This window comes from Pinus tabuliformis, chromosome 6, assembly GCF_031772625.1.
Source record: "Pinus tabuliformis cultivar Carrire ecotype Pingquan chromosome 6, CPIR1, whole genome shotgun sequence".
Classification (NCBI taxonomy): Eukaryota; Viridiplantae; Streptophyta; class Pinopsida; order Pinales; family Pinaceae; genus Pinus; species Pinus tabuliformis.
In genome coordinates, this window is record NC_142292.1 from 775582602 (window position 1) to 775603455 (window position 20854).

The 20854-nt window shown below is 33.8% G+C and overlaps 1 protein-coding gene across 1 annotated transcript; it reads left to right on the plus strand.

The window, feature by feature from the left end:
- The first annotated feature begins 502 nt into the window (after positions 1 to 502).
- Positions 503 to 1228, plus strand: LOC149261021 (uncharacterized). Its single transcript, XM_089367266.1, has one exon. The coding sequence runs from the start codon at positions 503 to 505 to the stop codon at positions 1226 to 1228; it is 726 nt and encodes a 241-aa protein (XP_089223392.1).
- Positions 1229 to 20854: the final 19626 nt, after the last annotated feature.

The window sequence follows — 20854 nt, forward strand, 5'->3', positions numbered from 1 at the left end:
TACTGCTTCTGCCTCGAACCGCCCCATAAACCGGACCCCTTCGGTCGATCCGTCCCCTAATCCTTTCGAACTCCTGGATAAAGACCCCCCATCCCCCCGCTCTCCCTTCCAGCCCAATGCTATAGCCAATATCTTATCCCCACCGCTCAGTCCCTCTACTCCTCCCCTCCCCCTCCATCGACCGAATCCTCACTAGAAATAAAGTCAAAGAAACAAAAAATGCTTTGGAACAGCCAAAAAAAGCTGGGAGGAAATCCAACAAGGAACTCAGAGATGAGGCAGCAGCAAAGGATATGGCCATTGGCACCCAACAACCAATGGACTCCTTCCTCGACAAATAGAAAGGAAGTGGGGAGAAAACGCAACAGAAGGAAAAGGTTGGGAACCATCACAAACCAAGTAAATAATGATCTTGGTCTCTTGGAATAGTAGGGGGTTGGGTTCTGCTCTAAAACTCAATGCAACAAGAGACTTAATAAAGTAGGAACAACCTGATATCTTAATGATCCAAGAGACCAAAATCAGCAACCAAGAGATTCAAAACTTGATAGCATCACAAAAAAATTATGAAGGAATAGCTATAGACTCCAACGGGGCCTCAGGAGGCATTGGCACGTTGTGGAACAAATGGAAATGGGAACTTGTCAGCCAAAAACTCAACAACAGTTGGGTTAGGATAGATTTAACAAAGAAGAACACAAACGTCAAATATACCGTTATAAACATCTACTCCCCAAATCATTACAGAGACAAAGCTTTATGTTGGGAGTCATTAAAAGAAGAGGTACAAGATGTTCAAATAAATAATCTAGTCATTGGAGGTGACCTAAATCTGATAAGAAATATAGAGGAGAAGCTGGGAGGTAAATACTTTGGTGACCCTTCAAGAGCAGCCTTGGAGGATATTATTGTTGAGCATAAGTTGCTGGATATCCCTCCAAGCAATGGGAAATTCACATGGAGCAACAAAAGAGCGGGTGCTCATAATATAAAGGAAAGGCTTGACAGAATTTTGATTCAAGAGGATATAGCAGCAAGTTTTTCGTCCATTAAAAGCAAAATCGTGCATGCTTCAGCTTCTGACCATAAGCCGGTCGTGCTCATTCTGGACAATTGGGAGAATCAGGGCCCGATCCCATTCAAATATAGCAAAATTTGGGACAGCAAGGAAAGCTTTGGGAATATAATAAAAGAAAGTTGGGACGCAGAGGTGTTGGGATCCCCGTAGTATGTATGGAAAACCAAGCTAAAAAATGTGAGAGAAAAAATAAAAACTCGGGCTAGAGAAGAAGCTATCAGGGACAAAATAAAAAAGCAGAGCTGCAAGAGAAACTAGAAAAGTGGAACAAAGAAAAAGAAAGTCAGCAAGACACTAAACAGGACAAAGCCCATGAAACAGAAATGTTTTTGGCCCTCTACAAGCAAAATAGACACGAAGAGGAGGAACTCAGGTAAAAGTCTAGATGCCTCTGGATTCAAGCGGGGGACAAGAACACTGTTTTTTTTCACAATAACCTCAAGATTTGACGAGTGGGAAATCAAATTAACAAAATCCAAGTGGAAGGACAGGAAATAATGGGAAGAGAAGAAATAAAAGGGGAAACTCATAGTTACTTTAGAAACCTCCTCACAGCTGAGGAGCAGCAAGTGGACAGTGCTGATTTTCTTCAGCAAATCAGTAGCAAAGTTAGTGAACAACAAAACAGTGAGCTTGAAAAGGAGGTAACAGTGGAGGAAATAAGGGAGGCAATATAGCGTATGCACCTGGAAAAAGCTCCAGGTCCTGATGGATTCACCATTGCTTTTTATAAGAGCCATTGGGAGACAATTAAAAAAGACCTGGTCCGTATGATTAAGAATGTCTTCAAAAAACACAAAGTGGGAGAAAACACCAAAACCTCTCATTTGGCCCTCATCCCCAAAGAGCCAAATCCTACCTCCTTCGATAGATTCAGACCAATCTCCCTCTGCAACTCCTCTTACAAAATCATCACTAAGATTTTGGCAAACCGCTTAAAAAAAATTCTACCTTGTATCATCTCTGAAAACCAAGGGGGCTTCGTCCCAAAAAGGCAAATAACAGACAATGTGATCCTTATACAAGAAGCTATCCATAGCAGCATCCAAAAAAACGAAAGAGGTATGGTCATAAAGCTGGATATGGCTAATGCTTTTGATCGTGTTTGCCATCGCTTTCTTGTTGCAACTCTACAAAAGTTTGGCATTTCCCCCAAATTTATTGGGATCATTGAAGCGTGCATCTCCAATCCTTGGATTGCAACGTTAATTAATGGCAGGCCCAGCAGATACTTTCGCAGCACTAGAGGGTTGAGACAGGGTTGCCCGCTCTCCCCCTTTCTTTACATCATTATGGCAGAAACGCTTAGTATACAACTGGAAAATCAGAGAATAAGAAGGGAAATCACTGGTATCAGAATAGCTCGCGGGGTTAAAGAAATAAATCACTCGCTCTTCACTGATGATACTCTCCTGATTGGGGGTGCCTCTAGTATTATAGCCAGAAGGTTCAAAAAGGTGTTAGATGACTTCCTAGCTGCCTCTGGAGGTCTGTTGAACAATAAAAAATGTAGAATATACACCTGGAATGTGCCAAACAATATTATGCAAAGGATCTTGCAAATCATGGAAATCCCAGCTCAGCAAAAATGGAGTCATTTCATATATTTGGGGTTACCATTGGCCAAAGAAGGGATTAAGACAGAGATTTGGAACAAACAAGTAGAGAAAGTGAGGGGGAAAATTCAAAGTTGGGGAATGATGTGGTTAAACTTGGCTGGCAGAACCATCTTAATCAAAGCTCTTCTCTCGGCTTTGCCTATTTACCAGTATGCCTTAACTCTGGCCCCTGCTAGTATTCATAAGCAAATGGAGCTTATTATCAGAGGCTTCCTCTGGCGGGGTGGGAGGCAAGACTCCAAAAAGTTCAGTTTGGTTCGGTGGGATCAAGTGACACTTCCCTTCGATTATGGAGGCATCTCCATCCGTCTTCCAAGCTTAACAAATAAGGCTCTTGGTATCAAGCTTGTCTGGCACATGCTGAATGGGCGGGATCAATGGTGGGGTGAAGCCTTGGCTAGGAAATATCTTAACGGTCAGAGGTCCATGCTACTCAACGAGCTGATCCCTGATCGTTCTTGCACACAAATTTGGAAGCTTATTAAAAAAACTATTCCTCACATTAAAGATCAAATCTCAAAAAATCCTAGGAATGGAGAAAACACTTCCATTTGGAATGACAGAATTATGGGTACAACTCCCTTAAAAAGAAACCACAACTTGAGAGACCTCCAAGACTAGTTGGAGGAGAAGGGCATATCCTCCTTATTCTCTATCTCGGAGTGGGATCAAAATAGATGGATTGCTTGGAAAAAGCCTCCTCTTCCAAACCGTCTCTCTGCCCAGTGGGAAGAGTTGAAGGCTCTGCTCTATGGCTCAGCTCCGATAAATAAAAAGTGTATGGACAACTATATCTGGGATCCTAGTGGAGGAACTTACACCGTCAAATCTGGATACAATTTCCTCCGTAACCACAACAACTACGATAATTGGAGCCTCTGGTCAGCTGTTTGGAAGAACGAATGCCTTCCTAAAATCAAGTTTTTTCGCTTGGACCTTGCTGAAAGGCAGGATACTTACAGCTGAGAATTTGAGGAAAAAAGGCATCCATGGGCCTTCAATGTGCGTTCTTTGCCAAGAAGAAGAAGAGAGCACCCAACATCTATTCTTGAATTGTGTTGTAGCTAGACAGTGCTGGAAGCAAATAATCAGCCCCCTTGATGTGGATATTGACACAATTGAGCAGCTGTCTCCTTTAAATAAGAACTGGACACATAGCTACCCTTATGCTAAGAAAAATAAGGCTGCCATTATGCGTGTCTAGAAGTGTCTCCCCTCCACCCTTTGCTGGCACATCTGGTTGGCAAGAAACAAATGCATCTTTAAGGGCAAAAAACCTAGCTCAGGTTCTATTCTAGCCAAAACTTGGGCCCAAATTGTGGAAATGGTTAGCGCTAAAGGTGTGCCACCAACGGTTCAAACTAGTTGGCAACAAGTAGAAAAGGACTGGTACAACAAAATCCCCATGGATGGCCCAGCTAGGAACCATATTCCAAAGACGACCGGAAGTAACTACAAAAACTAGAAGCTTCGGGGCAATGAAAGGGAAATAAAGGGTGGATCAAAAATCAAATAAGCTACATTCTCTTCTTTGATGGAGCCTCAAAAAACAACCCTGGAAGAGTTGGGGGAGGTGGGCTAATCCAGGATCAGCAAGGCGGCACAATATCCACGTATGAATGAGGGTTGGGGACTCTTTCGAACAACAGGGCAGAGGCTTATGGTTTGCTTATTCACAAAGCTTCAGGTGAAGGACCCAATCATCATTGGTGATTCTGTAATAATCATAGCTGCCATGGAAGCCAAAAGAGACTTCAAAAATCAAGACTTAAATAAAATTAAGAAAAGGATCAATGATAATGTTAATCTTCTAGGAAAAGTGGTATACAAGCATGTGTTAAGAGCTCATAATCAAGCTGCAGATGCTCTCGCCAACAAGGCGGTGGATAGAGGGGTAGGGACAGCTAGGGAAAATCAGGATGTCTATGACAAACCAATTCCATAACCAGCCTACGATGGTGGATTGGCTCATCATTCAAGGATTGGTAAACTATAACAGTCAATTTAAAAAAGGGGATAACAGTACAATGCAGATTCAGATGGAGATTCTCCTCCATATGCCTGACACGAAAAACTTAGAAAATCTGCCTAGAGCTGCGAGGAATATCTCCTCTGAACAGAACCACAGGCATCGTATTTTGCTGCAGGATAATTCCCACCTTCAAGTTAAGACTGAAGATGGTATCTGTCTCTTCATGCGCAGGGGTATTCATGCTGCCTTGAACTGTAATGATTCCATTGTTGGGATGGTTCACGAGGAGTTTCACTCCATCAATTATAAGAACCAGCTCGGGATAAGGCCTTCACACCAGAAGATTCATCACAGCAGCAGTACTAGAAGGTTTCGTGGTATCAGTGTGCATCGTGTTCACAAGTTTAGGAGTCTTAGGCGGTTTCTGTGGAGGAAAATCAACATCCTCTCTTCTCTGAGCGTGAACAGAGGTAATTTGGTTTTGTTTTACTTAAGGTCCTGCTTTCATTCAGCTAATCTCTCTTTTGCTCCTGTGTTTTCGGTCAGTATTGTTTTCAGGGTGTCTCATTTCTCCTTATTTGTGCCTCATTTCTTTCGTTTGCCAAGTTCCTGTACTCTCCCTCCACAGTATTCCTCTCAGCCCCACCATCATTCCTCCTCCTCCTTTCTCGTCTGGACTGTGGATCTTAGAAGACACAGTGATCACTCCCATTGGCTGCCTCCCTTCTGCAGACTCGTTTTTTCCCCCACCAGTCCCTCCATTCGTTGGCAGTAGTTACTGAGCATCTCTGGTGTCGACTTGAACATCAAGTTTCTCTCGGGCATCATCAGGCTCTCGAAACAGGGTGACAATACTGTCACGAATTTGAGAATAGTTGTCTCTCAGTCATTCATGTTCAGAAGCCTTCAGCACCAGAACAGCAGTCAGGATAGCATCTCCTCTGTCATCAAAATGTCTGGCAACCCTCTGGAGAAGGTTGAGAACAATAACAGTTGTGTGCTCTGTCGGGAAAACTGTTTTATGATTGGGCGTTTCATCAAAACCCTCAATGAACTCCGGGCTGAGATGGAAAACGAGAATAAATCCAAGAAGAAAAAGTTTGAGAAGCAGAAAGCTGAGATAGAAGGGCTCAAGGATAAATGTCAGCATCTTGAAGAAGCTGTGAGCTACATTAAGACGTTGAACCAAAGTGAGCAAGGCGAAACTTCGACCAAACTCAACAACAAGAAGGATAAGCCCCCCGAGGACTCGGTCAATCAGTTCTGGTGATCTCATTGCCAACTTTTCTATGCTTTGTAAATTTTGTTTGCTGTTAGGACAATTTGTTCGTTAATATAGTTATCTTCTCTTTCAATTTCTAAGAATCAAGACTTGTGATTTGGAGGATGAGACTGCGCTCCCCTTTTGCACCTCCTTCGCAAATATCCCTCTTTCTATTTGCACTGAGACCTTGTCCCTCCATCATTGTTTTATAATATAATAGTACCCGACCATATTAATATATATATGAAATGTACTTCCAAGTGCATATTTTCTCTTTTTATATTAATTTGGGTACTCAAGCTATTTTTAGCAAAATCTATGTTATAGATTAGATTCTCTCAATGCGAATATTTTACTTGGTTATTTTATACTTAAATTGTAGAAACTATTTTTGTATTTTCAAAATTTTAATATTGCTTTATATTATAAGTTTCCTATATAATAGTTATTCTGCATATTACAATCTCATTTTAAACAAATTTACTCACAATCTCATTTTTAAATAAATTTATTTTTAACATTTCATGAAAACATAGTTCTCAAATTTGGCCATATGGGCTAAATTTAAATTCGATCGTACTATTCGGTTTGTGAATTAGTTCCTCAATTCGAAGTTCGGTACGTGGGATATCTGAGCCAACACCACAACAGATTTCTTCCGAACCCATGAAATGGCATGCGGTTAAGTTAATAAATAATAATGCTGGGTTCTTTTACAATGAGAATTTTTTACAGAAAATTAAATATGTTAAGTAATATATGTTTATATAATGGTCATATAATAAGTTATTTAGAGAATAGGCATTTGTAAAAGAGAGTAAAAATAATATAGGTTAATGAGAAATTATTTATTAAATTTAAATGGAAATATTTTAAGAAAAAAATTATATTTTCTAAGGATAGATTTTTTTTTGGATATTTTAATAAACATAAAATTATAAAATTTAATATTTAATATTAAACATATACTAAAGGTTGTTATTAATTGTTATAAAATAGATTTTGGTTAAATATAATAATATGAATTTAGATGATTTACTATAATGTGAAATTTATTTGGAGATTTAATTTATAAGGTAAGTGGGTATATAGAAATATATAAAAATTCTTACACTTTGCTATTTTAAATGTAAAATTAAACTTAAAACAATTTTAAGTTAAGGAATTTTTGAGATTGACAATGTTTTAATTTAATTAAATTAAACAAAGTTTTTCGGTAGAAATCATATGAGAGAATTTTTTGGCTAACGCATTTTGAACCAACAAGTGTGGTTCATCATCACAACCAGATGAAGAGGCAGACCATGGCAAAGGCTTAAATAGAGAGTCTCTTCATCTGGTCCTAATGATGAATAACACTTGCTGGCTCAAAATGCCAAAAAATTCTCAAATGTGATTTCTACTAAAAGACTTTGTTTAATTCATTATGGACCATTGAAGCTTGAATATAAAAAATCTTATAATTTTGTTTATCTAAACTTTTTTAAAATATTAAAAAATAATATATTTGAATATTAATAATAAAAAAATTGTATTGAATTTAAGCAAGTACATTTTTTCAGTAAGGAATCAAATTGGAATTTGAATTCAAACTAAAATTTAATAACTATGTATGAAAATGCTATCTTTATTATAAAATTACCTCAATGATAAACCATATATATATACTTGCTTTTATTAATTCCATAACTTTAATTATATTAAAGCATCGACACAAAGCCAGCAATGAAAAACTGTGCATTAATCCGAAACTTTTCTTGTGTGGGCATCATCTGTCTCAACCACCTTTAGATAACAATAGAATCCTCAAACAACTAAAGGAAAAGACCCTAGGATAACAACAAAACTTTGAGATAACTAAAGGAAAAGACCCATGAAATTCTTATTGTGTAAAGTTTAAGAAACTATAACATTCGAAATTTGTATTTAATAATTGAAAATAATATGGATGATGATAGAAGTTATATTTTCGTAGAGGAGCACTTAATCAGAGAGGAAATAAGTTATTTTTTTTTAATTTAAAAATGATAGAAAATGATATATTGAGTTCATATTAAGTATATTGTTATAATGATTTTAAGTTTTAGTTGTATGTTATTGTAGTTGTCTGGCGGTTAGTTTTGTGTGGAGTTTTTTTCCTTAATTTTTATTCAGTCAAATTTTATAATATTTAGACATCTATTGAACTATAAATATTTCTAATTTCTATTATCTTTTGGGTTTTTCTTCATTCTCTAGTATTTTAGATTAAATAGCAAAACAAATAAGTTCAATAACATATAAACAAATGAGAACTGAAATAAACTATGGATATTTAAAAAACATTAAATAAACCAGATTTAATAAAGAAGTTACTTCAAGGCACTTGCTTACAGTGTATTCATAGAAAAATATTAATTACTCACTATGAGTAATTGATTCACTAACAAATCCTCTTACTAGTTCATTTTCTTGTCTCCCTTATCATAGAAGTTACAAAAATAAAAATGTAACATATTAGAGTGGTAGGAAATATATAAAAATTGAAAACACTATTTAGGGTAGTAAAATTAAACTACATATAGATTTAAAAAAAGAACATTGAAAATAAAACATGTAACAATAATATGGAATTTCTTCCAAATTATTTATTGCAATTAAATCTGAATTCATATAATATTAATTTTAAAATATTTAATGTAGATTTCATTGAAAAAATGGTATAATAAGAATTTGTTACTTATTAATAAAGAATACAATAACATAAAACATAACATTATATAAAACTCAACCATTATTTTACTCTAAAACAATTTTCAAAACTAATATAAATAATTTGATTAACCTTATATAAATAAGGTGATTAAGAAAATAAAATAGAGAATAGTAGAGAGTTAAAGTTTTTGAGATAATATGTAGATATAGTTTCAAGAGTAAAAACATAATCCTCTTATTTATATGTTTCTTTCTTTGAGATTTTCTATCTTAATAATAATATTTATTTAAGATTTTCTATCCTAATAATAATTTTTATTTAAGTTGTAAAAACTTCTTTATGTCACCATTGCATATTCCAAGCTAACCCTTACAACACTTTAAACAAATAATAGGAAGTGATGTACCTTTATGGTCTGATTTTGAGAGAGTAAAATATGTGTAGGATTGTGAAAATCAATATGCAAAACATTTTTTGTTTGAATTCAATTAAAATATTGTCCATTTGAAAAATTGATGTTCTCAATGCAAAAGCAATTATGTTCATATTATTCATTTACTTACCTAAATAAAGTATATTCATTTTGTAAATCAAATATAACTAATTGTCATATATTAAGATCTATTACTCCTTGTCAACTAATATAAAAAAGCAAATTAACACAATTATCTACTTAAATCACAAATTATATACATTAATTGACAATGTTGGTTATTGGTTGGATGGATTTGGTTTTAAATAGAAAATTAGATGCGTTTAATACCAATTGTCATGAATTAGTAATTATGGTGGTTGGGTGCAATGTTTGTCTCACAAGACATTTAGTTATAGCAGGTGTTTAGTAAAAAGTTAAAAGAAATGAAAAAGTTATGGTTCCTTGCAATACGTTAAATCATAGTTGCAGTCTATTCCAAGAACTTAATATAAAATTATCATAGCCATATAAATTAAATGTCTAGTAAACAAGTTAGGTATCATAGAGTCAATTTGAACATTCTTTATACTAAGGTACATAAACATATTTACCAAGAAATACTAACTCTCACCCTAATTTATGCAATTCTTTGCATAAATTTAGGTAGGGATAAACATGCAAGTAAGTAGATTTACCAAGGTTAGTGCCCATCAAAATCCATGCAAGTCATCCCACAAAGTTTGGGCGAGAAGATTATTGATATTAATTTTCCAATGAGTTTAAAATTAGATAATGAAGATTAAAAGAAAAAAGCAATAGATTGAATGCAATCCCGCCTTACAATTTGGAAACTCCCTTCCACTTCCAATTCCAAAACATACATACTTATTAATATAAATAATGAAATATTAATATAACAAGTCAAATTAACCCTTAGTTTTAAAATTATTATATGTAAAAAGTAAATAAAACAATTATACAAATAAATAATAATTAATTATAAAATCTTTAAATTATAATATATCGTCTCTATTTTATTTTATTTTATTTTAGTTATTTATAATTTAATAAATATATTTCCTTAACAAATGATTATGAAAAAAGATTTGTTTATTTTGACAATGTGTTTGAGATTTTTTGATTAAAAAGAAAGTAAGAGAAAATTGTAATATTTTCAAAATGACGCTAGAGAGGCTCTTTGTGAAGGAGAAAATTAAAATTCACGGCTTTCATAGTCATGAATCAACACATTTAATTCAATGCGCACTTGCAAAGTGCAAAAGAGAAAAAAATAAGAAGTCTAAAACAATTTTCTTTTGGGTTAATGCTTGGTTTGACGAGGAATGAAAAAGGCAAGGAGAATGTGGAAAAACTCAAACAAGGATAACATAAAGCTCAAATCTTACAAGAAATTATTAAGCAAGAAAAATGTCGATTTCATGGTTTCAAGGAGTGAACAACTAATCTTCCTTGGGAAAAATAATCCCAAATTATTTTGGAAGGAGCTCCAACCAAAAAAGATACAAATTGGAAATAATATTACAGCTTCTAAATGGTTTGACTATGCAAGACAACTCTATGAGAAGGTTCCCAAGGTTGACCCTCCCCCTTTGGTCAACATTGATACTAAACTCTTCACGATACAAGAGATAGAGATGGGTATCAAGAAGTTGGGTACTGGAAAACAAAAAGACTTAGCTGAACTCCAAGAAGAATATCTAAAGCGAGGCTCAAAAATTCTTGCACCTCAGATTACAAAAATCTTCAACAACATCATACAACAATGGCTCCCCACAGATTTGACAACTAGTCTGGCAATACCTCTTTTCAAGAGCGGTGACCTCAATAATCCCTCCAATTATAGGACCATCATGATAAACCCTTTGTTTCCAAAGCTATTTGGAAGCATGTTAGAAAACAAAATTAGAAAGTGGGTAGAAGAAAGAGATAATCATGCTAAAGGGCAAGTAGGATTTAGACCTAAACATTCCATAGTCATTGTATAACTTTAAGGCACATCATTGAAAATGTTTGGGAGAAAAAGGAAGAAGTCTTTTGTTGCTTTGTTGATTTCAGAAAAGCGTTTGACTCCGTTCCTAGGGATAAGATTTGACACAAAATGGAGGAACTTGGGGTTCTTAAACATTTGAGAGCAATTGTGCATAGGTCGTATGAAGAGGTGAAAGTCAAAATTAGAACTTTAGTAGGCATTTTTGAAAGTTCTAGAAGCGATATCGGGGTCAAGCAAGGTTGCCCACTATCTCCTATCGTTTTTGGTTTATATATCAACAAGCTTGAGGAGTGGTTAAATTCGCAAGTGGGTGATGGTATCTATTTGGGCAAGTTTGTTATAAGGCTTATTTTGTATGCAGATGACATTATTCAGATTGCTAAATCGACTCTTTGTTTGTAAGAGAATTTACTATGCCTTGAGCATTTTTGTAGAAGTGTGGGGATGGAAGTCAATATCAATGAAACGAAAGTAGTGGTCTTCTCTAAGAAAAGAAAATATAACCAGCATAAGTATTAATTTGAAGACAACATTCTGGAAGAAGTTGCGGATTACAAATACCTCGGAATTGACTTCAACAAAAATCTAAGCTGGAATGATTATAGAAAGAAAAGAACTTTGGGGGGTTGGAAAGCATTTTATGCTTTTCAAAATAGGTGTAGAGAGGGAGAGTTATGGGATTGGAAAACCACTCAAACTCTATTTGGGCTTCTAGTGATTCTGGTGATTCTCTATGGTTGTGAACTATGGGCCAGCAATACATCCAACATGTAGTGGAGACAAATTGAAAAAATTCAAAAGCATTTGATTACAAACAAATTTAAGATTAAAAGTGCAGTTCCTTATGATATATTTTAAGTAAAACAGAGACTGCGCCTAGTGAAGCAATTACTATGGTGCGAGTCATAAGGTATTTAAAAAAAATTGAGCAAATGGAAGAGGGTAGATGGCCTAAGGTTGTCTTTAATGATAGATTGTGCAAGAGCAAAATAACAAATGGTTTAGTAAATTGGGTATTGCTTGAACGTGTGTCCCATAAACAACAAAGAGATAAAATCTTTTGTTATGGAAAAATTCCACAAGTGTACTTGGGATAACGAGCTATGAAGAAAGAAAAATTACTATATTGAAGTGTTTAATCCCACTCATTGTCATCAACCAAAAGCATACATAGAGGCCAGTGTCTCTTGGAGAGCCAAAATTCTTATTGCTGAGTTAATGACTAATTCTCATCAACTCCATTGTGAAACAGGGCGTTGGAAAAGGCCAAAGGAAGTGTGGGATGAAAGAGTATGCATTTTTTATTTTTCTGGAAAATTGGGAACAAAAAACATTTCATTTTAGAATGTGAGGCCTTCAAAGACAACAGGGAAAGTTATGCAGATATGCTGGCAACTAGCTCTTGGGATAATCTATTTAGCGAGGGGTTTGTCGCGAAGCTGGGAGTATTTATTTTGAAGCTTCACAGAAAAAGCGTTGAATACATCAAGCAGATAAAGAAGCAATCTGTCCTATAAACTATCCTATAAACTATCTTTAACGTCATAGATGTTAAAATTTCTTTCTTTATTTTTTTTAATATAAATAACTATTTAATAAAAATAACCCAAAAAAATACTCGTGAAATAGTTCAAAACAATTTTGATGTTAAAGACAACTGTGGCAAGGTGAAAAACATGTGTATACTATGTTTAATTTAAGACGAAGATACAATGGAAATTGGATATAGAAATAAATTTTAATTTATTAGGACAATTTTCGTACCCTAATTTGTATTTAGAATTAAATTAACACTATTAAATAACATAAAGCTAACGATAGCCACACTTGGATAAAAAACTATGGATGCATCCTGGACACTGGATTTAAGAAAACAAGTCGCTGAAAGAACTATAATTATTCTCTTCATATATGATATCTAAATAATTGATCATTTAAATATACAATAATTATTTGATAATTATTCTTTTCACAGATGAACTATAATTATTCTATTCATTTATATGATATTTAATTATTAAAACAGGGGAAAAAGATTCTAATGATGAGATGAATGGAAACTTGTGAATGTTTTGGATTAAATTTGTGTAAATTTAGATACTGAGTTTTGGATGGTGATTAATCCATTTCTAACTTTTATTTAAAAAAACAAAAAATTCTAATCGAAAAAAAAGGATTCCATCGGGAAATGACCAGAATGGAATTTTGGGAACAATCATCGGCGAATTTAAATCCCCAAGAAACCATTATCAATCCATAAAGCTAAACCCCATGGTCATTGAACATCCACCCGATATCCTGCATCCATACATGAATTATGCAGTTCACTGATCTCCTTCGCCTGCCGGAGAGAGAGCGCCAGCCGGGACATAATTAAATGGGCGAGCATGAGCGGAACGTAAATAAATGAGCGACCTGCAAGAAACTACATGGTTGATGGATCAGCTGGATCTCAGCCGTTCAATGATGGGGGCATAAAATTGTTTACCATACCATTCTAAAATTTTATTTTACAATTTATTAAATTGTTTTTCTGCTATACATTTATTTTTTCCAAGTTAATAATTTAATGTCTACATTGTTTATTTAGGTTAGTATTATATTCATCATTAATTTTATTTTTAGCATTTATTATATTGTTTTTTGGGTTATATATCTTTTTTACAATTCCGCAAGTTAACAAGGAGCTACTGTTGTGGCGCTAGTCCCTGTCGGTTAACAAAATAGTTTGGTGTGTTATTATTATGAGATTTAATTTGCGTTATCATGAGAGCTTGAATGAACTTTTTGACTTTATGCGAAGAGTGAAATGTAATGAACTTTGGCTTTGTTAAGTAAGAATTGTCAGAAATGTCATTGAATTGATAAATGCTTGTTACAATTTTATTATATGTCAAATTTTTTGTTTAATATTACAAATCTATCCATCTATTTAAAATAATAATTTAATTTGTATGTTAATACATTAACATTTATATTTAAAATAATCACTTGTTTTATTATTTTCAATTATAAAGTAATTTTTAAAAGACATTGGTCCTATATTTTCTTATTATGATTAAAATTAATTTTCAAAAGACACTTGCCATATATCTTGTTATAATGTTGAGTTTGTATTTCTTAAAATAAGATTAGTTTTAGATATAATTTTCCAATGTCTCATGATTTAAAAAATGCTTAGATTAATAATTAAAATATAATAAAATTAAATAATAATAAAATTTTTATAACCATGATTTTAAAATAGAATAAAATTAAAATATAATAAAATAATAGGAAGGTGTTAAAGCAAGTTATGTATTTTAATAACCATGGTGCAGAAAAGATAGAATTTTCTTATTTTTTTACATTTGAATATTATGGAAATATTGATAAAATGATAATGACCAAATAAACATTATTATGAATATAAATTTGTTAATTAAATTCGTGGTGGAGAGTGTTGAATATTTACATAGATTATTCTCGAAGGTCAAAGAAGGACTTAAGCATTTAAAAATTATAGTTATGGAGTCTTGAAGCCATGATTGAAAGATTACATATCTAGTAACATATTTGGACATGAATGATATGATTCAGGTTAATCTCAATGGTTGAGGAATTATTCCATGGTCAAAAGAACAAAAGATTTATTTATTTAAAAATATTGTTTATCATAACTTTAGTGTGAACTTTAAATTTGTCCAATTACCAATTAGCAAAGAAAATGACTTAATTTGTTGCAGTTAATTAATAATTTGTTGTGATGCAAAAGGACATGACTTTTGGCTTTTTTTATAGTTTTGTGTTAGTAAATATAGGATCTAAGTACAATAATAAAATAATTTTGATAAGTTTATTTTATAAATTTAAAATTAAAATAAACAAATTAAAATTGAACAAACATTTAAACTTTATGAGTTGAAATGCATCTAATTTGTAATTAGTAATTTGTTGCATTTAAGTAATAATTTGTTGTGATGCAAAAGGACATGACTTTTGGCCTTTTTTATAGTTTTGGGTTAGTAAATATAGCATCTAAGTACAATAATAAAATAATTTTGATAAGTTTATTTTATAAATTAAAAATTAAAATAAACAAATTAAAATCAAAAAGACATTTAAACTTTACGACTTGAAATGCATCTAATTTGTAATTAGTAATTTGTTGCATTTAATTAATGATTTGTTGTGATGCAAAAGGACATGACTTTTGGCCTCTTTTATAGTTTTGGGTTAGTAAATATAGCATCTAAGTACAATAATAAAATAATTTTGATAAGTTTATTTTATAAATTAAAAATTAAAATAAGCAAATTAAAATTAAAAAAACATTTAAACTTTACGAGTTGAAATGTAAATTGATGTAATTTGTAATTAGTTGTTGCATTTAATTAATGATTTGTTGTGATGCAAAAGGACATGACTTTTGGCCTCTTTTATAGTTTTGGGTTGGTAAATATAGCATCTAAGTACAATAATAAAATAATTTTGATAAGTTTATTTTATAAAATAAAAATTAAAATAAACAAATTAAAATTAAAAAAAACATTTAAAGTTTACGAGTTGAAATGTAAATTGATCATGATCTCCAAGAAAAAATCCATTATCTTTTGGTGTTCTATACTCTTGCTTTCTGCAATATCATAGTAATCGAATTAAAAGATATAATTTAAAATTTAAAGTGATAAGCTAATACATTGTGTAATGATATATTGAATATATATAAAAAGATATATTTTTTACATAGAGAACATTGGTTTTGGAGCGTAAGCAGTGGCAGTAGAATCCAAATTCAAAATATAATGTAATTCATGTTTATCAAAATACATTTATGTCAAGTCAAAGAAATGGCACTCAAATTTTGTGTTGTAACATTTTGTCATTCTGTCAATACAATGTCATTTTGTCAGCAATGACAATACTTCATTCCAAGTCTCCATGTTTCAAAAGTTTTAGTTGAAGGGGATCCCATGGAATTTGAAGAAATTTATGCTTCTTTATACGAGCTTAGCTGCTGAATTTTAACAACAACATTTTGAGACTTTCCTAGAATGGCTGCGACTGTGCGTTCAGATATTACAACTTGAACTGTAGTTTTTGCAATAAGCTGATGAGCTGCTGTGACACTGCCAAAGGTGATATACAATGCCAGGGAAATTAGTACAGAAATGGAGATCACCAAAACCCCCCATGATAGCAGCAATTGACAAAGTTTTGCAAATCTTGTGTACCTTCCAAATCTGGCAGAACTCCCTTGACGAAGAATTGGCTCCTCAAACTCAGAGAAATTTCCAATACTGTTTATATTGCGATTTGACTGAATTTTGAAACAAAGCATATAGTTAGTACTACAGGGGTTTTATTCTAAGAAATCAAAATGAAAAAGTAGTAACAGAGGAACAGTAGAGGAATTGTTGGCAAATGTTGGAGAGAAATCAAGAACTGCATAGAAAATGGATGCACTTGAAATAAATAAAAATGTTTAAACAAAGCTGACCTTTGATGACCATGAGGCTGGTGAAGACTGCATAGTCGGGTAGCTTGATGATGAATGGGATTGATCAATAAAGGATCTTCATAGCAAGGTATCAACAATTGAGCTTCAATCACTAGCCATTTAACACATTGTTATAAGCAAGTGATTATAAGCTAAGTCGAAGCAAAGTTTTGGGGTGGAAAGGTTTTGGGGTCTTATTGCGGGTTTCGCATTGCTTTGCAATGTTGACGAGATCTCTTTTGATTTGCAAAAACAAATTATTAGGAAGTGAGTATTGTATATACCTGAATCAACTGATCAGATTCGAAAGCAGACCGAGGAAGGTCTTCTCTTTGTAATATTGTAATATTGGCAGCTGTTGTGTGGCTAATATCAGAAGTCAGTGCAGCAACCCTGCCAATTAGACAACAGAATTTAAAAATAAGATCAAGCTGCTGAAAGGTATTTTATCATATGCAATTCTATTACTGGTTACAAAACTGTACCTGCGGTCAATCTTCAGAGTCATGGTAACTAGCTGAACATGACAATGCAGAAGGAGACATCAAAATTGTGAGGTTACAAAGCCATAATACTTGTATTGCAGTAAGAGCATAATATGAAGAAACATATTCATATTACTTTTGCATTTGTTGTAGACGTGAAGGCCATCATGTTCCTGCATTTTGTAATTTGCATAACAAACAGTTAGTTAGAATAAAATGATAACATTGTAAATTGAAGAGAGGACATATTTGAGACAAAACATCTTAAGAAGTTATGTGAACTAAAGCTTCTTGTGCAATCCTTATATCATGTACAATGTGTCAAAAGCTTGTTTAACATTAAAAACAGTATTTGATTGACTAAAGCTGTATAAGAGTAAAACAGATTTGTAACATGACTTGTTGCAGTTTACCAATCTTGACGAGATCTCTTTTAATTTGCAAAAACAATTTATTAGAAACTGAGTATTGTATATACCTGAACCAATTGATCAGTTTCGAAAGCAGACCGAGAAAGGTCTTCTCCTCGTAATATTGTAATATTGGCAGCTGTTGTGTGCATGATTTCAAAAGTCACTGCAGCAACGCTACTAATTAGATAACAAATTTTCAAAATAAGATCAAGCTGTTCAAAGGTACTTTATCACATGCAATCCTATTACTGGTTGCAGATCTGTATGTGTCATCAAACTTCAGATTCACGCTAACTAGGTAATGCTTTTTAACGAGATCTAATACGAACATTGGCTCAAAATATTCCAGAGTGCTGAGGACGGCATGTACTGTGGTGGTCTTATTGGCGGACAACTGTCCCTCCTCGAAATGCTGGAAAGTTACTCGGCTTGGGTTTTACCCTGTTTGCACCCTTTGGGTTATTATTGTTACTTGGTTGTTTAGCTCTGCAGTCTCTGCGATTTTTCCTTTGTATTTGTTGTATTGTCTGCGGTGAAAACAGAATGCGGTTAACTGTATAGCAAACGTTTGGTTGTAGTTCTGTTGTTGCTGGGTTAACTATATAGCAAACGTTTGGTTGCGGTTCTGTTGTTCCAGGTCCGGCTTGTATGCCTCGACTGTCTCGTGTTGCTTTGTTAAGTTCCGCTACTGTATTGTTTAGATGTTTGTTCCTCTGTCGATTGGCGTTTTCAAGTGGCGTTGATGTTTGTCACAGTATTGTCTGTTTGTTTCCCTCAAGAGTCCATGGTTATTTGAGCATTATAAGTTAATGGCATTCTGGTTAAATACTGAGGGTTTCTCTTACCTGCATGGGTTTTATGGAAATTTCTGTAAATGTCAGTTTCGAGCACCATGTCATTGCCATTGTCTTAGTATAGAACAAATGGGCAAAATGGTGCAAGAAAATGCAAACAACCAAGTAGAAATTGTAGGCACGGGTTTCAGAAAAACCTTTAAGTCCCCTTGCCGAAGAACTCCAAAGGTAGTTTCTTGATAGGACCCTAAATGCGGAAGACAAGGTCTGTTTAATGAATTTGGTGGAAAAGACAAAACAAACTTGCTGGTGTGGAAAGAAATACCAACCAACAGTTAGGGAATGTCAAAATAGAGATCGATGAGGCGATCTGTAATGGACAATGCAGCTTCCACGAGTGGGGATATGGAACCGCTTCATTAGGATGTGCCAAGGACAGCATAAAGGAAAGGGTTGTGTAGTGCCTGTTTTTATTGCATAGGACTTGGATATCCTGGTGATAAAGTATGCATTCCAATAGATTTCCATGCGTCCCAGTTGAGAATTTATATTGTTTAGGCCAAAAATACAAATAAGACTCGAACTGATATCTAATGGTTGAGTAATGCAAACATTGCACGTTCACCTGAAATAGAGAGCAGTGCCCATTTTTATTGCATAGGACTTGGATATCCTGGTGATCAAGTATGCATTCCAATAGATTTCCATGCGTGCCAGTTGAGAATTTATGTTGTTTAGGCCAAAAATACAAATAAGACTGGAACTGATATCTAATGGTTGATTAATGCAAACATTACACGTTCACCTGAAATAGAGAGCCACGTACTATGAATCTTAGTAGTTTTATGTATAATGTTATCTACAAATTTCTAGTGGGAGACAGCGACAACTGCAGAGCCAAACACTGACCTTCGGGTTAAATCTATCTCCCTAATTCATTGATTTTTTTTATAAAAAGAAGAATATTATTCAGCATTGCTGTGAAAATTTATATTATTCATTACTTGTGTGTGAAAGATAAAAATAATTGATCCAAAGAACAATACCTGCTCTGGAGCATGTTTACTAACTCGATGCATTTTCCCTTCATTGTCAATATAAGTGAGAGCTGTCCTCTTGTCAGTTGGATTGAAAGGAAGAAAATGGAGGTCTAGAATGGTTGCGTGTGTCTTTTAGGTGCATGGATGTTAAAAGGCACAACAAAAGATACAAATCAGTAAAATAAGCATAGCCCTGCTTATTGACTAAAATTTAATATGATGACATAAAAAAAATACTTGCCTCCTTAGGATCTGTAAGCATCCCAACAATTGCTGCATCAATGGCATCTTGATTCTCTGTTCTGGATGCTCTTGCAACCAGCAAGACAACAACATCCTTGTCATATCCTTTTGTGAAAACCTATTCATGAGAACAATTAGTAATTGATAGTTGTTGGAAGGAAGCTAACAGTACTGGATCATTGAATATTACCACGAACCCTAACTAGGCAATTTGGTACAACTGCAGTATCGGCAAAAATTATGTATTTATGAAATAAGAGAAAGGACAAAAAGAAGAATTAGAAGTCCAGAATAAATACCAACCTTTTGGAAGTGGGCAACTTGGTTTGTACTGTTGACAATATGTGCTGGTTTACCAAAAAAGGTATGGATCCCAGTAGCAATGACAACATGTTCAAGTTCACGCTGTTTGTAAGCAGAGCCACAATAAATCCTTCATTAACCTGCGGAAGCATCAACAGATATAAATAAAGACACGCAAAATGCAAGAAAATAGTAAGAAAGCAGATAATACGGTGATGACTTACAACATTCTTCTGCAAATTATTATTGTTCGAAGATGATATTAAATAAAGACAAGAAAATAGGAAGAAAGCAGATACCAGATGTCGAGAAATCTGTCCCATTGTTGTTGGCTACATGGAGAGTACACGACATAGGAACTAGGCATAATCCTCTGCTCCTAGCATCGTATTTCGCCTGATCTCCTCGCCTGTCCTGAACAAATTATAACATCCTTTAAGTAAAGTAAATGGAAAATTTCATGGAGAAAATGACTTTAAGATTCTGTTCTTCAGACTCCTTTTTAAAATGATTCCAACAGAAGATTGTAAGTCCCCTTCAAATTTTGTTACAGAAGAGCCAAAAACACTACAGCAATTACAGACACTACTTAACAGGGGATGCATACTGAAATAAAATTCAACTTCTCGTGTGTGTTATTTTTCATTATATCGAGAGGTTCATTTTCTCAAAATTTGCAGAGAGCATTTCATTGTTGATTAGCAGAATTTATTAAACATGAAAAACGTTGTAACCTCAGTAAGAAAAAGATTTGAATTACCTTTTGGCTTGAGGGAGGGAATGCCTTTGAGATAAGGTGAGCTGAATACCTGAAAAACACCGCAGAGGTTCAAAAGGATTATAGCAAAGCTTTGTAAATTTTATCGTTACAGAAGAATAAACCCTAAATCATCAAATCTCTAAAGAAATGTAATCAGAAATAAGAAGTAAAGAAAAGTATTGGATTAAGACCTGATCAATCTTTAAAGAATCTGCTTCAAGAAAACGTGCATCCGCACGAACAATATCTCTAAGTTTGATGCTGATTATGTCACCAAGAACAA

What these genes read in the sequence shown, in the direction of transcription:
- LOC149261021 (XM_089367266.1), top strand. Translation starts at nt 503, where the DNA reads ATGATCCAAGAGACCAAAATCAGCAACCAAGAGATTCAAAACTTGATA.